The 17,115-nt window shown below is 40.1% G+C and overlaps 1 protein-coding gene across 2 annotated transcripts; it reads left to right on the top strand.

Annotated features, from left to right (window-relative positions):
• Nucleotides 1-30: 30 nt before the first annotated feature.
• VCF1 (VCP nuclear cofactor family member 1) lies at nucleotides 31-17,108 on the top strand. Of its 2 annotated transcripts, XM_054573116.1 has the most exons (4): nucleotides 31-251; nucleotides 4,953-5,052; nucleotides 13,758-13,817; nucleotides 15,908-17,108. In XM_054573116.1, the coding sequence occupies exons 1-4, from the start codon at nucleotides 31-33 to the stop codon at nucleotides 16,148-16,150; spliced, it is 624 nt and encodes a 207-aa protein (XP_054429091.1). In that variant the 3' UTR covers nucleotides 16,151-17,108. The 2 variants fall into 2 exon arrangements, with proteins under 2 accessions (XP_054429091.1, XP_054429092.1); XM_054573117.1 differs by lacking the exon at nucleotides 13,758-13,817.
• Nucleotides 17,109-17,115: the final 7 nt, after the last annotated feature.

The following is a 17,115-nucleotide window of genomic DNA, read 5'->3' as shown; positions in this document are numbered from 1 at the left end:
GCGAGAGGGCGGTACCACGGCGGCTGCGACATGGGGGGGCGCGGAGCAGACGCCGGAAGTAGCAGTGGTACGGGTCCCACAGAGGGGTACTCACCACCGGCACAGTCCACCCGAGCCGCGGCGAGAGCCAAGGCCCGAGGGGGTGGGCGTGGCGGCCGCCGAAACACAACACCCTCTGTTCCCTTTTCTCGCAGTGCGGCTCCGAGTCGCTCCCCTCCACCGGCTGCCATGAGCGAGCGCCTTCGCCCCAGGTGAGACCATAGGGACCCCCCCTTCCTTTCCAACCCCTCGCCTGTGTCTTGGAGGATAGAGTCGACGGGGGCGCACAAAGCAGGATCCGATCAAGCGTGGGCTCTGCGGGTCATTATCCGGGTGCTCTACTCCGGGGGAGGAGGGGAGCCAGCGTGAGAGTGCTCTGGTACCTGATCCCTGAGGGTACTGGTGGAGTGTCTCCAGGGTCCAGGTCTCCCTCAACCCCATTTTTCCCTACCCCCCATCTTCCTCTCTTTGAAATGAAGTCTGGTTGTTCCTGGAAGAGAGACGGTGGCCCTAAAGCGTCCCTGTCCTAAATTTAGGAGGGGGATGGGAAGAATGTTTAATCTTCGAGTAGGAGCCCCTAGGACATCTGTGAAGGGACGGGGAGCTGCCGGCTCCCCAAGGTCAGAAAAAAGGATTGGACTTAACCCTGCAGCTGGGAGGGATTAGGTTAAACTGAAGAATTTGTGCCCTGAATGGTTGTGAACACGGAAGGGCAGATGACCAAAGTGGCTGGTGGAGTTTCTGGCCTTAGTATTAGAACAGAGTGGATTCTAAACTGGAGGCGGAGCCGTTTGCCTCCGAAGGTGGGAGGGAGAGAGGATTATATCGCGATACGGTACTTTCCCACGGTGTCTGGCCTGAGACCTGGATTATGGGTTTTAGGCTTGCTTGACAAGTGTTGAGCAGAGTCCGGACCAGCCTGCGATTCTTTCCTCTTAGTTACCCCTGTTACAATGTGGAGAGGAGAAAGTTGGGATTGGTATCCCAGGATGAAGAGGATCAGCTTTATTTCAAATTAGGAAAATCCTTCATCGTGGAGTTTGAAGTGAAAAACCTTTAGATCACCAAGTTCGACTCTGAAGTTTTTCTGATGAGAAAACAAATTTAGAGAGCTCAGATGATATTCCTGTGTCTTTCCAGGTTCACTGCTCTTTCCTTTATTCCATAATAGACTCAGTGATTCTTAAGTAAATAAAATAGAATTGCCATGACATATGGTGTATATTTTCTTGTTCTATGTTTTCATTGGCCCTGAATGTAATTGACAGACTTTTGATGAGGACCCTGCTCTGGAGGATAGTTAATTCATGGAATTAAAATTCTGGAAAGTTTCCTGGGGTTATTTGGTTCAATAGTAAAAAGCTATGGTTCCTTAAATTTATGCATAGGAATATTTTGGGTCATGTAATGAGTGAGGCATAAAGCCTCTTTATATAGAAAATAAGAGTGGACTAAATTTGACATTAGGGCCCAATTGCCGCTGACATGTCAGAATTAGTAACAGAGTCCTTAAGTATAGTAAGCCTGATCTTACTGACATTTTTTCCCCTTCTCAACCCCAGTTTGTAGTGTTCTGATAGTCTCTTGGGATGTGTCACATATCTGAAAAAGTTAAAATATTTCCTACGAAAAGATTCCTTTCATCCAACACTGTACACAAATACTATGAATGTGTTTTCTACTTTTTTTTTAAGATTTTATTTTTATTTTTAGAGGGGAAGGGAGGGAGAAAGAGGGAAAAAAACATCAGTGTGTGGTTGCCTCTCACACACTTACTTGGGGACCTGGCCTGCAACCCAGGCATGTGCCCTGACTGGGAATCCAACCAGCAACGCTTTGCTTCGCAGGCTGGCACTCAGTCCACTGAGCCATACCAGCCAGGGCTGAATGTGTTTATGTTGGTAAGAGATTCCTTTTCTCTAAACACACAAATAATGTCAACATGATTATACTGATAACTTACTGCTGTAAAAGAAGTCGTTTGATTTGGATGGGGGTTTCTTACCTATTTTTCTCTTCGCCCCATGTTTCATGATGCACAACGGGCCAGCTCTGCCAGCTCGTTATCTTGGTATCTCCAAGTTAGTTCACTTCTCTGGTTCTCTTTCCATAATTTTAAGATGAAGAGTTGGTCACAGATGGTGGTTTTTCAAACTGTGTCACAGATTACTGAGATCGCCATAGAGGAGTGGGTGTGTAGAAAGGAAGCCCTTTCTTTAACCAAAACAGATCCTTTATCTTATATCCTCAGGGATATTTGGGAGTGGGGTCGGGAGAAAGGGTTCTGTTACTTGTTAATAATTTTTTGAAAACCACTAGCCTCTATTTTTCAGGGTTTCTTCTATGCTCAGTCTCTAGGAGGTAACAGAAAGAGTGGAGAGAAATGAAATGATAAAGTGATATAATTGGCCATCCTTAGAAGTAGCAGATGCTAAATAATAATCTGCAACTAGATGGTTAGGGAGAATATAATCAATTATAGGATGACTGCTAAAATTACAACCTGGTCTATGGCATTAATGTTGAAAGCTATAATCTGACTGATTATGTGGATAGGCTTGAGCATGAAGCTGTAATCTTGCCAATTATTGACAATATTGTTGAAAGTGGAATGTTTGCGGGACAGAATCTGCTAAGGGCCTGGAAAAAGGCTAACTGAAGAATGAGTAGAGCTCACTCTTAATCCAATTCCATCCAAAAGAGATAATTCTGGTACTTTGATAAATCAGCTAATTATGAGGCTGGGATTGTTCATGTGACTTTCCTAGAGTTTAGTTAAAATCTGCAAAACTAGCCCATCCTCTGTTTTTACACTCTATTTGCCTCACAGTCTTCTTCACATTCATATTGTTGTCACTGGAAAGACAAGAATAAGTAAATGAGGAAATTGGAAAGTTTTGGTCAGGCTTCTAAGTTTGGTAAGAGTGAGTCAGCAGCCCAAAGCACAATCAGCTGTTGTCACACTGATAAAAGAAGAGTTTGGGGACCAACACGGGGGCCATTTCCCTGTGTTTCTCTTTGGACATCAACTGGTCTTCTGTTAGATATTGCTCTGTAACTTCTTCATAGTCCCATGAACATTCTGTGGTCATAGTAGGATGAAAGCTATTTCTCGGTTCTAATCTATGATAATAACATGTACTTAATAATTATTAAAGCCTGGTGTTCATCTAGTTTTTAGCTTCCAAGTATTTCAAGATAATGTGTAAATATGATCTAATCTCCTGGGAGAAAGTTAGGAAGCAGAAATGATGATCTTGTTTTCCAAAATGCTGAGCCTTAGAATGACATAAACAGTGTAGCCCTCTGCTGGTTGGTTGGTTCGTGTTTTATCAGAACCACACACCAACTAGTTATCATTCCAAGCCTAAACTGGATCCAGAGTCATTATATATAACATTAGATGTACTCAGAATGTTGCCCAGTACAGGGAATTGAGCTCGGGGTGATAAAGTTTCTTCAATATCCAGACCTTATCTCAAAACTTTAGGATTAACGGCCTGCCCCAGTAAGCCACCCTACTCACATAGAAGGTATGTAGCTAGAGAGAAGATACTATATCCTGAAATTCAGTACTTTCCAAAAAGCTGTTTTTCCCTCTAGCTCTAAAAATTTGAAGCTTTGTTTTCATTGTAGTAGATGATGTTGCTTTGTATAAATTGGCCTCTCGTCAGCACTGTCCTGTAGCATTTTCTGCAGTGATGGGAACCTCCTGTATCTGTGCTGTTCAGTACAGTTGCCACTAGCTGAAATGTGGCTAGTATATCTAAGGGACTGGATTTTTTATTTTATTTAAATTTAAATAACCACATGTGCTACTGGCTACCCTATTGGACAGCACAGTTCCAGGCAATTTGACTTAAAATGATACCTCTTATAATTTATTTCAGTTTTCTAATTGGGATTTAGAAGTTCTTATGGCAACACTTGACTCTTGCATAGAGAACATACACATTTTTGTCTCTCTGGCACATCTGAGAACACTTGACTGAGAAAGGTGTCTGGTTTTTCTTTAAAAAAATTTTTTTTATTTATTTTTATAGAGAAGGGAAGGGAGGGACAAAGTGGAAGAGAAACTTTGATGTGTGAGAGATACACTGATCAGTTGCCTCTTGCATGCCCCTAACCCAGGCATATGCTTTGACAGGGAATCGAACTGGTGACCTTTAGGTTCGCAGGCTGCCACTCAATCCGCTAAGCCATACCAGCCAGGGCTGACTTTTCTTTAAACCTATACATTTTAAGCAGCTTGTGCTACAGTCTCAAAGAAACAGTCTAGGGGAATAATTTATATTGTAAACTTAGGTGCTATGCATAGCCAGAATAATCAAGTTTGTGTCCATGAGCAGCTTTTCCAGTGCTTTTGTTTAACATGATAATTGAAAGAAAATCGGGGACGAAGAAAAATGAAAGATGAGTAGCTACCACAAACCGCTATGGATATTAGAGGTTTGGTGTAGCACCAAAATTTTTATATGGATTTTAAGGGTAAAATAGGCAAAGGCAGCCATTCCTGTCTTAAGTGTTGTCATGTAGAAGGGAGTAAAATTAAGCAACTTGGAATTGTAATTTCAGGACATGTAGAAAGACGATAAACTTACTTAGGTGGAGTTTGAAAGCTCAGTCATTATCTTTCAGCTCTGATTTATTTGTAGTAGGCATTTAAAATTATCAAGCTTCATTTTTGAAGTTAGCCACATTAATTTAAGCTTGATCTTACTGCTACTGTTTTATATTTTGCTCTTTGTGCCTAATGATAGTGTACTTCCAGTTTTAACCTATTGGGCTATCACCTGATGAATTAAATTTTCTCAGGTGAGGGTGCAAATTTCTGTGTTGTCATCGTTTACAATTTTAAGTGTCTGAAAGATGAACTGTTGAATTTTTTTTTTCCTCCTGTGATTTAATTTCAGGAAAAGGAGAAGGAATGGCAATGAGGAAGACCACCACATTCCCCCTCAGACCAAAAGGAGTAGTAGAAACCCTGTCTTCCATGATTCCTGGGACACAGAGGTAGGAAGTGTGGTCAGAGTCTCTGCTGTTTTCACTGCTGGAGCTAAATAACCCAGTTCCTTCGTGTAATTAAAATTATTCTTTGGATAAATAAAAGCGATCTATGTGACTGCAGTGGTTTCAACCTTTTCTTGAGCCATGACTCCTCTGAGGAAGCTATGCACCTTCTCCCCAGCGAAATGGTCCCTGCCCACACTAGTCATACATACCACCTCCCCAAAATTTGTTTTTGTTAGAAGTTTCACGAACTTTTGCAAGCCCTTCTTTGAACTCCCTAATTGATATTTCAGAAACCAACATTTTTAATAGTTTATAGACCAGTAGTGTCTTTAAGGCGAGCATATTTTGTTGCTTCAATTCACATATCTTTAAGAGAAACTATAGATGCTCACAACATACACTGTATATGTACACAGAATCCTGTTTTTCATTGTTTTTACTTTTTCATTATGTTGTTCAGAAAAGAGCTGCTGCAGGAGGCAGAGTAGCAGGGAGAGAGAAAGTGGAGGGGGAGAAAGAGCTCTCAAAGTTTTGGCTTTCTAAGAGTGTGTCATACGCACAATGGGGAGAAATTCTCTGTGCACTCAGTGTGTACTCGAAAGGCTGAGCCACAGTGCAGAAAGGAAGCTCACATTAAAGTGATGGTACTATTATATTAGGTGCCTTAACAGGGAAACTCCTCAGTGGCAAAGATTCCTAAGCGCTAACCTCATAACTTCAAGCAGAATTCTGTATATCAGAATTCTTGCGTAACCAGTTAATTTGTAATTTAATTAGTTCTTGATAATAGGGCTTGACCTATATCTCGTCTCTGCCAGAAATCTAAAGTAACTTCCCCCCAGGGCGGGGGATCAGTAACTCCCATGTGGGGAAGGCTTACTGAGGAACACTTAATGAAAAGTGCAAATAGATCCTTTTATGTGGAGACTTGAGTTTCTATAGATTTTATCCCTCTTTTAAAAATCTTCCTATCACACCTTTTCTTCCTTTAAAGTGATCATTAAAAAAAATGATTAACAGAAAAGTTTTTGAGCTTTGTTCAATGTGATAATTGGGGAATCTCACAGATGAAAGAAAACCAAAGATTAGAGGCTACTGTGAACATTCAATGATAAAAAGTGTAATATAATTGAGTCTCATTATTCTTTTGAATTATAAGGCTATTCTTTAGAAGAGTGTGCAGTGAGTGACTACTTTGAATATTTCTTTACTTGTATCTGTATGTAAATTTTGCTCTGTGATATTCACATTGCTTCAAAGATATAGTAGTAGTAGGTCTAACTTTGTGTATTAGTCTTTTTTCCTTATATGCACAGTTTTCTTTTTTCCTTTTTTTTTTTTTTTTTTTAAGATTTTATGTACTTATTTTAAAGGGGGGGGGGGAGAGAAAGAGGGAGAGAAACATCAGTTGGCCCCTCTCACACGCCCCCAACTAGGGGTCTGGCTGGCAACCCACGCAGGTGCCCTGACTGGATGCCCAGCCCACTGAGCCACACCAGGCAGGGCCTATATGTATAGTTTTGATGCCTGGGAACAGGAATATAAATCGTCATGTTTAAAATAGTAAACACTTCTGACCTCTTGTTTTTAGTGAAACTCCATAGTATTAGTTCTTATTTTAATTGCTGTTTGTAGAAAATGACCTTCACTCTTTCCAGAACCTGTGTGTTGCTATCATGGAAGAAAACAAGGGTGTTGCTACTCAACTTGTAGGTTCATGTGTCTTGTCCTTACTTGTCCAAAGAAGTTCAGTGGTTGAACCGCTCTGTAAATCTTTAGTCTGGGGAAGGACTAGATTGTGTTTGTTATCATTTACTGTCAGTACAGGAACTTTTTATCTGTCATGGTAATCTGGACTCACCCGGAGCCCTCGCAGGCAGCTTTGCCTTCCGACCCTTACCGGCCACCTGAGCAAATGGCCTTTGGTGCATTGCTTCCCCGGTGGCCGCGTTAACAAGTAATGAGACCCAGTGAACCCAGGCCGAGCTGGAGAGGCAAAAGGCAGGGGAAAGTCTTTAAAATGGAAAGTTAAGGCCTAAATAATTGAATTGTCACCACTGGACTAGATCACTATGCTCACAACACACAAATAGCAAGGTTAGAGGCATTTGGCTGCTTTTTGACAATTGTGTATATAAGGGAAAATACTAAAGTGATTTATTTTAAATGGATTATTAATTTTATTTGTGTAACAAGTTATTGTCTTACTGAAAATGTTACCTTTTAATTCTAAGGTAGGCAGAGGCAAGTTTCCATAAGACTAACTCATTAAGAGAAGCTTTCCTTTGTCCTTCCTGAAATACTTAAATCATTTCTTGTAACTTGAAGAACTTTCATTTGGAAGGAACTTGTTTTAATTCTTAGATTTAAATTTCCTAAAAGTTATGTTTTTCTCCTAAATGTAATAATATTGGCAAGTACTGGGAAGTAAGATACGAGGTGTTTGATTTCTGTTAAACTATTAAATATGCCACAGGTATATCATAATTACCTGAAAAAATGGAGATAGTACATGCCTCTTTTTCCCAAGATACTGTGAAGCTACAGAACATGGACTGACTTGCCAGATGAGTTATGCAGAAACTTTCACTCTGTGCATTTTCTTCTGTCATTTTAATAGATATCATCATTTCTACTTTCAGATAGGCAAAACTGGGGCACAGAAAAATAAAGTCACTTGTCCAAAGATACACATCTAGTAAGAGGCAGGGTCAGTGAGTCCGAGAACTTGAGTGTGGAGCAGCTTGCTCCACACCATGGCGTGTGCCATCCCCAGAAGATGGGGCGGAGTTTCTGAGATGCTGTGCTAACTCTAACGAGGGGCAGCAAGGTCCTCAGCTGCTCTGGAACCATAGAAACACAGAGCAGCAGCTGGAAAGTGGTTTTCCAAGTCAGTGCTATAATAGAGAATTAGCCAGAAAGTCATTTTTGATTTCTGTCTAGAAAAAGTGAAGACTTTGGGGTCTAGTGTTTCCCCCTCACCCCCCAAAAATATAATTGGTGTTTGAATTCAAGACCTTTAATTGTAACTCCAGTGTCTTAGATTTAATGACTTGTGAGCCTTAGGATGATATTGTTTAAATTCAGATATAAATGACTAGTATAGGAATAAAATTTTATTGGTCAAGCCATTCTGTACGAATCATGTTAGTTAATGTCTAAGTCTGGCTTGTTTTTCTCTTGGTGAACGAGAAGCGAAATAATTTGTCAATTTGTGCCTTCCTGTTGGGTCCTGTACAATGGTAGTGACATTTCCTGGTCTTGGATAATTATTTGGGTGGGTAAAAAGTAGCTTGATTTAATTTATAAATTTGTTCTTTTAGGGGCTACCTTTTTGTTTTGAATTCTGTCTTGTAGGAGTAATACTCTTTGCCTTCAGTTTTAATATCTTTATCTACAAAATACACTAGATGTTTCCATGTAAATCCAGTTTCTGGTACGTGGGTGTATGTCTTATAAAACGTGCTGCTGCCTGAGTAGATAAAAGCTGTACCTTTTTACAAGACTCCAATATTTTTATTTTTATTTTTTTTAAGACTTTACTTACTTATTTTTAGACAGAGGGGAAGGGAGGGAGAAAAGAGAGGGAGAGAAACATCAATATGTGGTTGCCTCTTGTGCACTCCCTACTGGGGACCTGGCCCACAACCCAGGCATGTGCCCTGACTAGGAATTGAACCCTCAACCCTTTGGTTCGCAGGTCAGCATTCAATCCCCTGAGCCACACCAGCCAGGGCCAATTTTTTTATACTTTAACTTACCAAGATGGTTTTGATTTTTCAGATCACAGTAAAGTAACTAGTAGAGGGTGAGAAAAAGTAGAGATAAAACAGAAATGGCACACCTGGAAGAGCCTCTGCCTTTTTCTTGCCCGCCTAGAAAGGGAACATTTTTGATGTCATAATCCTAAAATCCCAAGAGTATTCTTATGAGAATGTAGAGGTGTGACAAATTAAAAAATAACAGAACCAAGGGAATCCATGTATTGTGAAAATTAGGATTATATAAACCCATTCATTCTAAGAATTAGATTGGGCTGAATGATAGGTGATTTTTTTTTTTTAATAGTGTGAATTTAGATGACAATGGAATATTTAGCATTATTTTTCAAAGGTATCTTAAGGCTCTTAGTTTTTGCCCATTCTCATCTTTAATCTGTTATAGGGTAGTAGGCATATCTCCCAAGAAGTGTTTTGGGTAAAACTGTCAGGGTTTTGTGTTGAAAACCCTGAAGCAAATTAACTCTGAAATTAATGTCTGAAAAGGTCCATTCAAAATGGAGGAGCTGTCCTTTCAAAAGTTAGTCTGATTTGTACTGTACATTTGAAGAAATTTTGCTCAGAGTTTTAAATTCTTGAAATGTTTGTATACATCACATCAACTCCCAGTATCAAAAGCTGCTGCAAGCAGTTTCACATTGAAACTGAAGGTTAAGTCTGTTAAGTAATGGGGGTCCATACGTGCACATGTTTTTGTACAGGACAGATTCTTTTTTGGCCTATTGAAATTTAAACAACATGAAGTGATGGAGCATAAAATATTTTAGTTATGAAGGAACTTAAAACACTGTATGGTCCAACTTTATAAGTATTGACACAGAAAGTGACCACCTGCGTTTTCTATCCTTATATCTTTACAAAGCAGTCTATATATCCCACTGAATTCATTTGGAATCTTACTGTCTCTCTGGCATAAGCAGACCTGGAGCACTCTTACATTATTGGGCACTTGGGAAGCACAGGATTTTACATTAGATGTTCCGGTCGACTAGGCTAGGATCATCTTTTGCACTTAATCCAGAGTCCGCAGCAGCCTTAGAATGAACTTCATTATGACTCCAGGGATACAGTGTATTGAGTGAGTGAGATTTCTTTTTTCTTTTGAGGCTCACCTAAATTAAAAGCACTAATGAATGGGAAGATGTAGATGAGGGTAACTTGAGGCTTGAAAGAAAATAACATGTGCTAATGATCTGCTTTTCTAATTAAGGAGAGAAAGCAATACAGCTTTAGGTAATAAATATACACATATGTTCTGATGTCCTGGTTCTGTTTTTATGAAGCAGAGAGACAGTAAATAGCATTCCTGCTGGGGGGCTTTCTAAAGCTTATTAGCAGAAGTAGTCTTCAGAGTTGATTGGTTTCTACCATGGGTGTTGATGAGTAATCTCTTACACTGACTTCACGGCCTGGGAACAGGAAGTTAAAGGTAGGCCTGGCTGAGGGACCAGGAGCTCTTTCCCTGTGGTGTATAGTGTGAGCCCTCTGGACTAAGACAATGAACTTCCTCAACTTCCCTGTCCTCTGCATCACGATTTGTACGTCTTCTATATGTAGGAATAATGCGTTCTGCCAATGAGAAGGAAGTGTCCCTCTGCCTTTCTTCACCTGCTCAACCTTCTGGCGAGGGTCCTGAAAGCCGCTGCCAGTATTGGGCCCTTCTCTGCATCTCTTCCGTCTTCTGAGCCACTGCTTCTTTCACTAGCACTTCCAGGTTCTTTCCCTTCCCAGCTCATCTCTGCCTTATTTCCCCTCAGCTCACTGCTGCTTCCTCTTCCCTGCTCACTGCCAGCCTCTTCGTTCTCTGTAGTGGCTGCCGGTGCTTCCTGTCAGCCTCCCACCTTTCCCCTCTTATGTCCTGGCTTCCTCCTGATACTGCAGAACTTTCTCAAAGCTCACTGACACTCTTTGCATTCATCATATGTGTACCGAGCTCCCAGTACACTTGATCCTTAAACAACATGGGTTTGAACTGTGTGGGTCCATTTATATGCGCATTTTTTAAAGTAAATACACACAAGTACTGTAACTGTATTTTCTCTTCCTTATGATTTTCTTAACATCTTTAGCTTTATTATATGAATACAGAATATATATCATACAAAATACTTGTTAATTGACTGTTGATATTATCAGTAAGGCTTCCAGTCAACAGTGGGCTATTAGTAGTCTAGTTTTGGGGGAGTCAGAAGTTATGTGTGGATTTTTGATGGCACAGAGGATTGGCGCCCCTAACCAATGCCCCATGTAGTTCAAGGGCCAACTGTATTTGGCAAGTGTTGTCTCAGGTGTTTGGTGTCAGCTTGGATGTCTCTTTCTGAATCCCTTCCATCTCCTTCTGGGGTGTGAGACACACCCCTTCATTGACATTGCCACAGTCTTCATGCTGGTCTACTCTGCTGCCTGGTATTTGAGAAAACGTCCCTGTTGGCCTCTGCTTGGTCTCCCAAACCTCATTCATCTCAATAGATCCCTGGCATCGTGACTCCCAAGTACAGATCTGAACGTGTCCTACAAACTTGGAAATGGTTCCTGCAGGCTTTGGGCACCTACCATGCCATGGCCTCACACGTACACGTATATTGTCTCACTGATGCTCCTGGAGTGGGCGCAGCCGCACCACACCGTTAGCTTTGCCTCCCCAGAACACTCCTGATTTTGCTTATTGTTCTCCCAGTTTGTCCCACCCTCCTTATAAAAATTCTTCCTCGTCCTCTAGGCTCATTTCACACAGCATCCATTTTAAGGAGCCTCTCAGCTTCTTCTGTCCACACTGCTTGCTAGGTTCCTGTCACTTGGCCGTGTGTACTGTCCTTATTGGTGGCTGTATTGCCACCATACTCTTGATGAAGCTCGGTAAATGAATGACTCGGGAGCCTTAGTGCAGCACCTTTCAGTACACAGCTGGCACACACGTTTGTTTGGACAGTGGCTGGAGATCAGAATGATCTGTGCCTCCTAGAGCCAGGTTTTCCTGAGGTGGGGCCCTGGCATGGACACTGCTGAAAAGGCCTGCAGGGGATTCTAAAGCAGACCGCGTTCTTCTGGGCCTCATCCAGGCATCTGCAGTGACCAGGGCACACAGGGGGATTTTATTACTGCCTAAGCTAACTTAGAATCCTCCCTTTTCACACAGATCTTCGGCATGGGATTCTCATGAGTTACCTTTGGATATTTAAAAAGAGAGGCTCAGTCAGAATCTTCATAAATTTAACCCTACTGTGTTTGTTTACCTGGATTTGCAAGGAGTTTTCATTTCCCAGATCATAACCTCATTGTCTTTTGATTTAATACAAAGATGTCATTGAGAACACCCTAGTCAGTGTCTTCACTCAGCCCAAATTGAAAGTTCAGAGAAAAGAAATGCCCTTTCTAACTGTGGATTTGGGTAACCTGTCTGATGAGAAGTCTCTAAGGAATCAGGAGCCTGGGGATGGGGTTCCTATCGGATGAATTATGCTCAGTGCTAGAGTTTCTGGACTCTTTCAATAAAAGAACTTGTGTAGGTCTCTTAAGAACAGAAACAGTAACAAGGTAAACACTCTGTATCAATTTTCAAAACCTTGCTTTCAAGTAGTTCCCCCTCCTACCCCAAGGGTTTGATACTTAAAAGGTTCACTCAGAATGTGAAACAGGACTGTATTTTTTCCTGTTTCACCTTTTTGATTTTATAAGACAAAATGATTTACTTCTGTGTGTATCTTAAAGCACTGAGAGTTAAAATTTCGATTTTGTGCCTTTAGGGTTAAAAGTAAATAACGAGTTTTCCTTTATTCCATAAAGTGGACCGACCACTTTGGTGGCTGACAGTGGTAATAAGGCTGGTTACAATAACTTTCAAACATTTTTGACTCTGTCCTGTAGAAGTGTTTTATGTTGTGACCCAGTACATACCAAATATATTTGTGAATAATTGAAAAAAAATTTGCACAGAACAATCACCATGTTGCACTGTTTTTTTATATGCTGCTTAACTCCCCACCAGATGGGTTTCACCCTTCCCTTGAAGCACTCTGGTCTTTGTGAGGTTACTCCCGGAAGTCTCCCTGATAGGGAGAAAACTGGAACTGGCAGGAAACAGAGCCGAAGTATCTCTTGAAAGAGATGTGTTATTTTTACCTTTGATGACGGTAGTATATATCTAATGCTTCCGGATTCCCAGCCCTCTTCTAGATAGGCTGTCTTTTATTAGTTTGAAAGTATCATTGGCCTCCTCAATGCAAGTGAATACAACTGAAGCAGTTTTCGAGGTTCTTAAGTAGTTCAAGGAGGCCAGACAGTCTCACTCATAATCAGTTTTTTTTTCATCAGAAGAAATCTTTTTTTTAGAAGCTACAGAAAATAAGGACATTAAAAAAATAGGTCCAAATTCCAAATATTTTGGCACATATATTCTTCCAGATTATTTTTGGTGTATGTATATGTCTGCGTTAAAGAAAAACATTTTAAAACCAGCTGATATACATACTGTTTTGTAACCTGTAAAAAAGATGTTAAAGACATCTTTCTTGGGGGGGTGTGTATGCATCATCAATAGTCAAATAGAAATTCATTGTTATGAATTATAATTCATGTATTACTCCTTATATATGTATATTATAATTTAATGAATTTCCCTATTATTAGACATTTTGGTTGTTTGCAGTTTCTAGCTGTTACAAACAAGGCCACACTAAACATTTTTATATATGTCTTTATAAGGTTACAAGATATTTAAAATGGACTAGAAATTGCTAGTATATTTCTGTCCCCTTCCCCCTCTTTTATGATTATTGTACAGCGCTCTTTTCTAACCTGTTTATTTTAAAGAACTTTTCCCTTTTCTAAGAATAGTGTCACCTTTGCTCTTATATTGTGAAATAAATATAATTTGAGATGGAAACTTGACTTATAGAAACTGATTCTAGTTCTTGCCTTAATTTTCAGACAGTACCTGTAATGAAAAACAAAGAAAACAGACTAAGAGGAAACAAAGTTTTCTGCGCGGTGGGTTTCTTATCTGGTGTAGTAACCTGCTTGTTAAATATTCACGACCTCACCAGGTGTACCAGCGGCAGTTCTAGGCTGTCGTATACTCTAGGTCAAGAGAGACTTTTAATCAGTTTTTGGTTTTGAATTGGCTTTGACTTCTTAAGTCTGTAAGTAAATGTAGTTGTTGCCGCTAACCCTGCCATCTTATGACACTCAGCCCATTTATAATGCTTTCATGGAATTTTTTTTTTATTGGTAGGAAGATAGATTGTTGCCTACTACCTATAGGCAATAGGATATGTGACCTATGTTAATTAGTTCCAAATAACCCATGGACTGCAACAATTCTTGGTCTAAGTCTTTATTAATAATGGATGCCTTTTGTGAACATCCTTTCTTTGCCATTTTAGGCATTTATGTACAGACAGTAGGTTCACAGTTGTTATTACACAAAACACATGGTTTATTCATGTATTATTATTAATTATTGTATTATTTTCCATATGAACAACTGTAAACCTCCTTTTGCCCCACCCAGCATTTTTAAGTAGTAAAAATCAAATTAGGCCTCAAACTAGTGTCCCTGTACAAATTACAATATAATGTCTCTAAGCTTATTTCATTGTAAAAGAATTTATGTGATTCCCATATACCTATGTGGCTTATAATATATGCATTGTTAGGTGTAATTTTTGGTATTTTTAAAATTACTTTTAAAGTATCTATCTTGAAACATTTTATTTTGATAAGGCAAATACATAGTAACCACATTGCAAAAAAATTATAGTAAAGGGTAGAAAAATAAGCATCTATAACCCCTCCATTTTAACGTAACTACCATGGGCTGTTTCTTTCCAGTCTTTTTTCTTATGTGTAGATTTTACATTGTTGTAAGCAGACATTTCAAAATATCAATATCTTTGTCTAAGGGAATATAAACTTAGATGTATCAAAGGGCTAATGACTAAAAAATTTACACCAGATCATTAATTACTAGAATTCCAACTTTCTCTTGTATTGATTCCTTTGAGTACAGTATTGTATTGAGTTCTAAATAAAGAGTGATTGGGGTTGTGAATTATCAGAAGACAGAATTGTACAATACCATAATTCTGAAAGGATCCTTACCATTGCCTTTTCTTTTGAGACTCACTATTGGAAGAAAGGGCGATTTCTGAGTGATTCTTATTAGGGATTTCTGAGTAGCTTCTTCAAGATGACTAAGACACAAGACCTGTTAGTTGCATTAAAAAAATTAGATGGGTTCATGCATACATGCCCACACATATACGTATCAAACTGCAAAAAATGCTAATATAGTCCTGGCTGGTGTGGCTCAGTGGATTGAGCACCGGCTTGTGAACCAAAGAGTTGCTGGTTCGATTCCCAGTCAGGGCACATGCCTGGGTTGCGGGCCAGGTCCCTGGTAGGGTACATGTGAGAGGCAACCACACATTGATGTTTCTCTCCCTCTCTTTCTCCCTGCCTTCCCTCTAAAAAATAAATAAATAAAATCTTTTTTAAAAATGCTAATATAACTTTATAAGGAATATATTAAAGTCTTTTAGGATATGTGTTGTGCATTCAGAAAATACCATTTTTTGTCTATGGACAGATGACAAAATTGTCGTAGGTATTTTTTATTTTCACTTCTTCCCAGAAATCATCTTACTTCTTATGAGGACATCTTTTTTATATCCTGTACCAATGATTGATACTTTCCCTTAGAGGCTGAGAACTTCCTTTGATTTTTGGAATGAATGACAAAAGCAGGGAGAGGAGACACATAAAGGAAGTGAGACGTAGTTGAAGGGATTTGCCATAGCAGGCCTGTGCTTGAATATGGACCCTGTCGATTCTTAGGGATGTGTAATGTGTACAGGAATCCCAGCCGACCTTATTAACAAGGTAGTTGTGAGGGCAGAGTGAAATATCTTAGGTGAATGTACTTCATGAACTGTAAAGCCCAGTGTACATTTTGATGCTGGCACTCCTCACAATGGGCAGGAAGAATATTCTTAAATAGGGTACTGCAAATTAAACTACAGCAGAGTTCTTAGAAAGCAAAACAGCCGAGTCATGAAACCCTTCCTCTTTCTTTCCAGTCTTCAAGCAGTGACAGTGGCGGGAGCAGCAGCGGCAGCAGCAGCAGCAGCATCAACAGCCCGGACAGGGCCAGTGGGCCCGAGAGCAGCTTAAACCACATCGTCACCGGGTCCAGCCCCAACACCCCTCAGCCCGTGCCCGAGCAGCCCACACTGTGCCAAGGCCTGTACTTCCACATCAACCAGACCCTGAAGGAGGCCCACTTCCACAGCCTACAGCACCGAGGACGGCCTCCCACATGAGGGGCGGGCGGTTTCTTGCCTTCTGTGAAGGGACAGCGCTGTGCAGATTTGATATTTCATCTTACGATGTTTCAAAAAATTGCACAAAAAAATGCCTGTTAGCTTTTCAGTCTATATTTGAAATAACAGGTTAACAGGCAGTTGTTTACTTGTGGTTTTGCTGCACTATTGCAATTTTAAAGGGGCTTTGAAGCAATTTTTTATAGGATTCTTTTGAGGGTGGGTATCAAATCCATGTCAAGGTAATGGTATGAGGAAATCTCATCTGCGTGTTGAATCCATAGTTTGTCCAATTCAGACTGATTTCCAAATCTGTCAATTAGAAATTCATGTAAAAAGGCCTTTTAAAAATGCGGGATCTTCAATTTTTTAAACTGAATAAACTAGTGAGTATATAGTTTCCATGAAAAAACATAACATTTTTCCAAAATATAGAAAGCTTGATTCAGTCTTGCACTGAAATTGCCATACTACCTCTTAGTATGTAGATGTCCTGTTACTCTTTGTAACAGAACAGCGCGATCCAAGTGAGACTGTGTAAGTGAGCACCCTCCCTAATAACTGTCTTCTCTCTTTGTTATATATTTGTATTTCCAGAGAGAATGTCTTTCAGACTCTTATATACCCAGATCACCTCTGTCACCGTCATTGCTCCAGAGCCTACATCTCAGACTTGGTAGAGAACATTGCAGTTCCGACAGTCAAGAAATACGTAATGATTTTTTTGTCTTACAGACTTGTTTTATTGGCAGCTTATGTGATCTTGTTGATAATTCCACCTTGTAGTGTCGAGAATTAAGGTGGTGTTGAATGCTGACAAAATGTAAGCTATCAACTGATGTCTAAGGTTACAAGTGTCGTGAGACTATTGGCCGAGGATTCACTTTATACTTAAACTAACTCCCTAACAGTAACTAGGGGCCACATTCCACCATTGCAACTGGAGAGACTGGCATGGCTTAGAA

The sequence above is a fragment of the Pteronotus mesoamericanus genome, unplaced genomic scaffold, assembly GCF_021234165.1.
Source record: "Pteronotus mesoamericanus isolate MK-2021 breed Mesoamerican mustached bat unplaced genomic scaffold, CSHL_Meso_final contig_246, whole genome shotgun sequence".
Taxonomy (NCBI): domain Eukaryota; kingdom Metazoa; phylum Chordata; class Mammalia; order Chiroptera; family Mormoopidae; genus Pteronotus; species Pteronotus mesoamericanus.
Note: the sequence above shows the minus strand (reverse complement) of the source record. Positions and strands in the feature narration are given on the sequence as shown.